At 40.3% G+C, this 6,647-nt stretch overlaps 1 protein-coding gene across 1 annotated transcript in view; it reads right to left on the bottom strand.

The window, feature by feature from the left end:
• rac3a (Rac family small GTPase 3a) overlaps positions 1-6,647 on the bottom strand; it is a 34,946-nt gene that overhangs the window by 4,125 nt on the left and 24,174 nt on the right. The window contains exons 2-5 of the mRNA XM_069930204.1: positions 4,187-4,258; positions 3,989-4,106; positions 2,547-2,609; positions 1,347-1,506 (exon numbers count right to left, since the gene is read on the bottom strand). Of these exons, the coding sequence (XP_069786305.1) occupies positions 1,347-1,506; positions 2,547-2,609; positions 3,989-4,106; positions 4,187-4,258 (413 nt within the window). The remainder of the gene's footprint in view (positions 1-1,346; positions 1,507-2,546; positions 2,610-3,988; positions 4,107-4,186; positions 4,259-6,647) is intronic.

Raw genomic sequence — 6,647 nt, 5'->3', positions numbered from 1 at the left:
GGACTGCCTAAAGAAATCTCTTGGTGCCTGCCACATTGACCACCGCCAGTGGGCTGATAACGCCTCAAACCGTGCATCTTGGCGCCTCACAGTTTGGCGGGCAGCAGCCTCCTTTGAAGAAGACCGCAGAGCCCACCTCACTGACAAAAGGCAAAGGAGGAAAAACCCAACACCCAACCCCAACCAACCAATTTTCCCTTGCAACCGCTGCAATCGTGTCTGCCTGTCCCGCATCGGACTGGTCAGCCACAAACGAGCCTGCAGCTGACGTGGACTTTTTACCCCCTCCATAAATCTTCGTCCGCGAAGCCAAGCCAAAGAAACACAAAATAAATACCCACATACAAGCTGAGAAATGGGAAATTGCAAAACAGGTCCCAGTGCACAGAAACACATCTGCATGGAGGTTTCCTGTGGGGCCTTGCCTCAGTGTTATTTATAATGAAAAGGAAGAGGTATTCAAGAAGTCATGTCTCTGCTAATCCTCTTCTATGAATTCCTAAATCAATACAAGAGGAAAAAATAATTCTCATTGTACTAAAAACTGCCAGGGATAAAAATGACACAAAGAATAAATTAGAAATTAACTAAAGTTATATTTTTGGTATGTCATATATGCTGTTGTATAGAACAAAGCTGAAATTAAAAATTTCACCTTAAAATCAAGGTCGCCCTAAAAAAAAGGTCTAAAATCCTTACTTTGGCCACAAGGTCACAACACTGCCGCCATCTCCGATGCAATCTTGCGCATGCCCCGTGAGTTATTTGCGAAGTCTCAGCGCTCCTCCGTGGGGTCCATCCGCTGCGGTCATCCCTGTACTGGCCTTAAATGGCCTGTTACAGGAGCCGACGATGGTTTATTTTAAAATATCCAAATAAAATGTAAACCTTTAAATGATGATTTGTTATTAAAATATTGTGATTTGCTTTACCACCATCACTGTTCAGCATCAAGTGCCAGATTTGAAGGGGGGGAGGGGCCATCTTCTTGTGCAAAGACACATTTTAGGTGGAAATTCCGGGATCATCCTATATAGCAGCATATATAGTATTTCAAAAGTTATTCCTACAAGTCAATAAATGTTCTTTAGCACCAATCCCTTTACTCACTTCCACTCTTTGCTTCATTGCTGGTTATAAATGGAATCTATTTACAACAGACTGGCAATAAATAAAAATAATGACTCATGGTACTTAAAGATATTTCCATCCAGATCATTAATGTACAATGGTCTGTTAGTAAAATTTCAATTCAACATGGCTACTACATTCTCCCAAGGTGCATGTTAAAGTGGCAAAGTTCTCATCATGTCCTACAATTCCTCCTGGACCTTCACACTACTCACCTATCTCCCTGGCCATTGCCAACCCCTGAGGGTATGTAATGGGAGCCAACTTTTTATCCCTTAGCCTTTCAATGGTATCTTTATCATCCCGTAGATCCAGCTTTGTTCCCACCAGGATTATTGGCGTGTTTGGACAATGATGTCGTACTTCTGGGTACCACTGCATGGAATTAAAAGACCAATTTGAAACTTAAGACACAGCAAACACTCCCCCTGCCTCCGCCCACCCCCTCACACTGAGCTTTCATCAAAGCAGCATTTAATTGGTATTTCAATACAAATATCAACATTATGCTCCGGATTTACACTCATAGGAGAATACACCAAGATCTCAAATATATTTTCCTTAGGAATTTTAGCTGTCTGAAGATCAAAACTAAGACTGAACCGTGGAGTCAAGATTTTGAGGATGCAAACTAAATTCAACAAGAACAGTGCCAAAGACTAAACCAGAGCCCCACACATTCACTCAGGCCAAAATTAAAAGAAACTGCAGAGGTAACGGTGACGAGAAACTCCTCGAGCAAATCGAGGCTTTGTTTCAATAGCTGTCTTGCATTAAAAACAGCTGCAAAATGTTTAGTTGCACAACAGAGCCCCAGTCCCTCTAAAACTGAAAAGGTGAAAATAAAACCAAGGCAACAGTAACTATGTCACATCAACTGGAACCTGGAAAGAGAAAACCAATAAAAATCTGACCAACTTCCTATGTGCTTGATTTTGTTTCTGAAAAGCCTAATTTTTTTTTCTTCATCTTTACTGATTGGATGCTCATGAAGTTATGGATCTGCAAGAAAGGCTTGCATTGTTCTTAAAACTTGGATGTTAGAAGACTGCCTTCGAGTTGATCAAGGCCATAAATATCGCCGCAAAAGGCAAAGGTAAGAGATATTTCCTGCCCACGGAGAAGGAAATCGGCTAAACCATCCACCTTACCACCATCTTGGTCAAAGTATGACGGAGAGATATTTTAATTATGAACCACTTCCATGTGTTTGCCTGGGGGCGGGAGGGGGAGAGAAACAAACATTAACCCTACATTACTAGCAAGCAACCATGGCAAAAGAAAGGTACTCGAGCATCACCACCCAACACCCCTCATAGACTGGGAATCCGTCACCCTGTACCACAAAAAGATCCTGAACACATACTGCACATGCTAGCTTTTTTTGAGTAACCCATTTAAAAAGTAACCATTACCTTTGCTCTAACGTTTTCAAAGGATGCTGGGCTCACAAGCGAAAAGCAGATCAAAAATACATCCTGTTAAAAAAAAGGAGAAAAAATACAAAGGAATAGGTTACTTGATCTCCTAAAGGCCTGATCACCATCACCTGGACCTCTGCCCTATTATGTATCACGTTGACACGTGCCACGTATTAACGGAGATTTAAGAAGAAACTTTTAAAACTGGAAATTGGGGGTGGATGTAGTTTTTTAAAAAATCAAAAAGTTATTTCTGGGAGCCCCCAAAAAATGCAGTGCTCACAATATTCGGATTTCCTAAAGATGCAATAAATTATATTTTGCATGCACACAAAATGTATTAATCTAGAGAGAAGAAAAAAAGAGAGGGGTAAGGGGAGTACAGAGGACTGACAGGACCAAAAAAAGGTGCAGAAAGTCAGTGCCACCGGAGAATTAAATCCACGTAGGGAAGTGACCCCCTTTGTTAAGTAAATGGAAAAAAAACTGCTTGGAAAATAATTGTGCAAGTGAGATGAAGGAGCTCCTGTGGAATCAGTGGGTAGAAATCCAAAAAAAGATCCAGGCTAATAAGCTGATGAATAAAAGTTAATGATATTCAGGAGACATTTCTAAGGGATAAAATTGGAAAGGAAAAAAGTTGAATGTGTAGAATTTCAATGCAGGAACAATAGACTACTAGTTAGACTGTACTAGTTAGACTGTACAATGCAGGAACAATAGATTGTACTAGTTTCCTAAAGAGTGGGGGAACTAATGAAAGTTTAAGAGCAAAGATTTTTAGCAGAACCAGAAGGACGTCTATTTGGAAAAGACTGAAGCCTCTAAATTAGTGGGTTTCAACCTTCCCTTTCCACTCACATCCCACCTGAAGTCATCCCTAGGCTATCGGTACTTTGTGATGAGTAAGGGATTGCTTCAGGTGGGATGTGAGTGGGAAGGGAAGGTTGAGAATCACTGCTCTAGACCCAATTGTGACTGAAATATTTTGCTTGAGAAAAATTGTCATTGGCTCATTTCCTTTGGAGTTCTGAAACCGTGCACATAACGAGTCAATGAGGTACGATTAAAACAGTGGTTTTCAAAATTTTTCTTTTCACCCACATCCCACCTTAAACAATCGCTTACTCATCACAGAGCAGCTATGGCACAAGGTATGTGAGTGGAAAGAACACCACTGCTCCAAATGATGAGTGATTGATGGTGGTCTTTAAGAATCCAAAAGGTATAGATGGGGGAAAACATCTACGTACAGGAGGCCAAGAAGTAAGAATGCAAATACAAGACACTAATAAAGCGGTCATTTTAACCAGCGCTTGTAATGAGAGTTGACAGAGTAATTTGGAAAATAAAAGGAGGAGTTGTAATGTGCAAAGTCCAGCAATAGGAACTAAACATTAGGAATACGAAGAAAACTGTTTGAAAAGCCACTGTACCGTTTGTGGGTAGGAGAGAGGTCGGAGTCGGTCATAATCTTCCTGACCTGCTGTGTCCCAGAGTCCCAGATTCACTGGTTTCCCATCTACCATAACATTAGCTGAATAGTTGTCAAATCTACAAAATTAAAGCATTTGAATTCAAAATATGAACAGTTTGAGCACTGATGTGAAAACAGTACTATATTTAATACTTACACTGTTGGGATGTACTCGCCAGGGAAGGCATTGGTGGTGTAGCTGATGAGTAGGCATGTCTTACCTACAGCGCTGTAAAATAACAAAGACGCTAGCTTTAGCTTAAAAAATCCAAATAAATTTGAAAGGAATGTACATGCAAATAATTCAACACAAAGAAACCCATGGAATTGGCATTAGATTAAACCTGCTCATTTTCCTCTCATAATTTAAAACTGCAGCACTAAACAAGTTTGCATTTATGACATAAAAGCACAGAACAAATAATTCAGCTATTTTCCAATGAATGTGAATATGCACAGATGGAATTCCCATTGTACTCTCCAAATACACAAAAGTTTGGTGCACAAACCATTTTCAGATTTCCCACCCCTGTAAATTCCACAGAAATATGCACGGCTCTTTTAATCAAATGACAATATTTAAAAAGGCAAAGAATAAAATTCTAGAATTCATATGGTTGAAGTAAACTTAAAATGACAGGAAATCACACAAATAGATTGTATCTTAAAAAAAATAGTATGTGATAGGAAAAATTTAAGGTGATTTCATAATCAGCCTAAAATCCATAAAATACACCCTAAAGCACACATGTCAAACTCTGGCCCATATAATTATATTTGGCCCGCAGGATCATTTCAAAAATGTATTAGAGGTGGCCCGCTGGCCGCCACGCCAGTATAGCGCATGCACAGTAATACAACAAATCCCAGAATGCATTGGCGTCAGCCTGCTAATCGCCCCCCACCTCCTCTGTTTACTTTGCAGGGTCTCACCGTGGACTCTGGTTTTGGGGCCTGGCCGGTGTCAGGGGAAGCCAAGGCCGCTTCCCAGTGCCCGGAACCGGAGGCCTCGGGCCTGACCTCGCCAGGACCGTTGCCCACTCCCCCTCCCTGCCGCAGGCCGATCCGCGACTCATGGTGACGGGGCCGTTGATCCGCCGAGATGCCGCCCTGAAGCGAGAGCCGATGCCCCCGCACTGTCGTTGTCCAACCCGATCGCCCGCAAACCCCGCCCTCCCTCACACAGGCCTGAGTGAGGATTATGAACTTTAATCTCAGGATAAAACGATCTTCCAATAGTTTCATGTCACAGTGATCAATATATTCCTGGTTAAAAATGGTCCTGCACCTGGATACAAGCTCATTAGGCATAAAACTTAAAAAGTGTGTCAATCAAAGGATATCTGTACCAATGGAAAAATGTCATGGCAAATAACCCTGCTAGAGTTCATGCCCACAATCAGTCACCCATTTGATTGTTTCAGGAATCATGTTATTCTCCCACATTCTCAATAGCCCTCAGATTTTACTATTCGACAGTACACTAGCAACATTCGACAAATCCTCTATAGAGAAATATTATTTATTGAATATTTTATTTCTCATTTGTTAATGCTTCTGGAAAGAGTTTATCCAAAACTATTATTAAACATTTATTTTAATTAGAAAAAGTTTAACGTTACATATGTTGAAAGAAGAGAAAACATGCAGATGTTGTTGAAAATTTTCAATAAATATTTAGTTCGGCCCTCGACTTAGTCCAAGTTTTTAATTTTGGCCCTCCGTGAATTTGAGTTTGACACCCCTGCCCTAAAGTATTCAGGAAGCAAAATCTTTGTTGTCCAGCGCTTGTTTTATTTCCTTTTTCTCTCTTACAGTTATCGAGTCAAATAACATAGGAACACTTCATTCAACCTGTCATACTGTCCATTAAGTGCCCAACTGTGCTAACCATCAATATTGCAGTAGTCTATCCTCTTGTGGTTTGATTACCTTCACCTTGCCCTACTTGCACCTCATCCACATGTAGCTTTTACCACCCTCTTTCAACCAGCACAACTACATCTCACTCAGTCTCTCCTTGTCTCACAGGCCTGTCACCACCACCCTTACAATAAAATTGCAGAAAAATTTGTTTTTATGTTTACATTTTTGTCAGGTGTGGACTTCATTTTTCTTTAAAACTGCTTATTTTGATGAACAAAGCATGCTGTATTTACTAATTGTTACAAGATCAAACTGGAAACCACAAAGAAGGCATATCACACAGGGCAAAGATGAATAATTACTTTATTAACAAAAAATTTACCTTCAAACTTTAATTCAAAATCCCCCTTTTATAACAATGCCCACTGGTTACTATGCAAATTCCTATAACAGTGTAAAACTAATAAATTCCCCGGCCTAAATATAACATATGTAATTAAAGTGTAAGTTATATTTCCAACCAGCCCACAGAAAAACTTAGACACAAAACTCACAAAACTTCGATCTCAATCGAAGCAAAGATCATAAACAAAATTCAGTTTGTTTGGTAAACTGAAGCCAAAAGATCTTTGAGAGAGAGAGAGAGAGCACAAAATTCGAAGTTGCCTTGCGTTGCATGCAGAGAGAGGAACAATGGGCTTGGTCCGGATCCTTCTGGCTACCTTTAGAATGTTCATTTTTAAAAAAATTCC

Source organism: Narcine bancroftii, chromosome 3 (assembly GCF_036971445.1).
Source record: "Narcine bancroftii isolate sNarBan1 chromosome 3, sNarBan1.hap1, whole genome shotgun sequence".
NCBI lineage: Eukaryota > Metazoa > Chordata > Chondrichthyes > Torpediniformes > Narcinidae > Narcine > Narcine bancroftii.
Note: the sequence above shows the minus strand (reverse complement) of the source record. Positions and strands in the feature narration are given on the sequence as shown.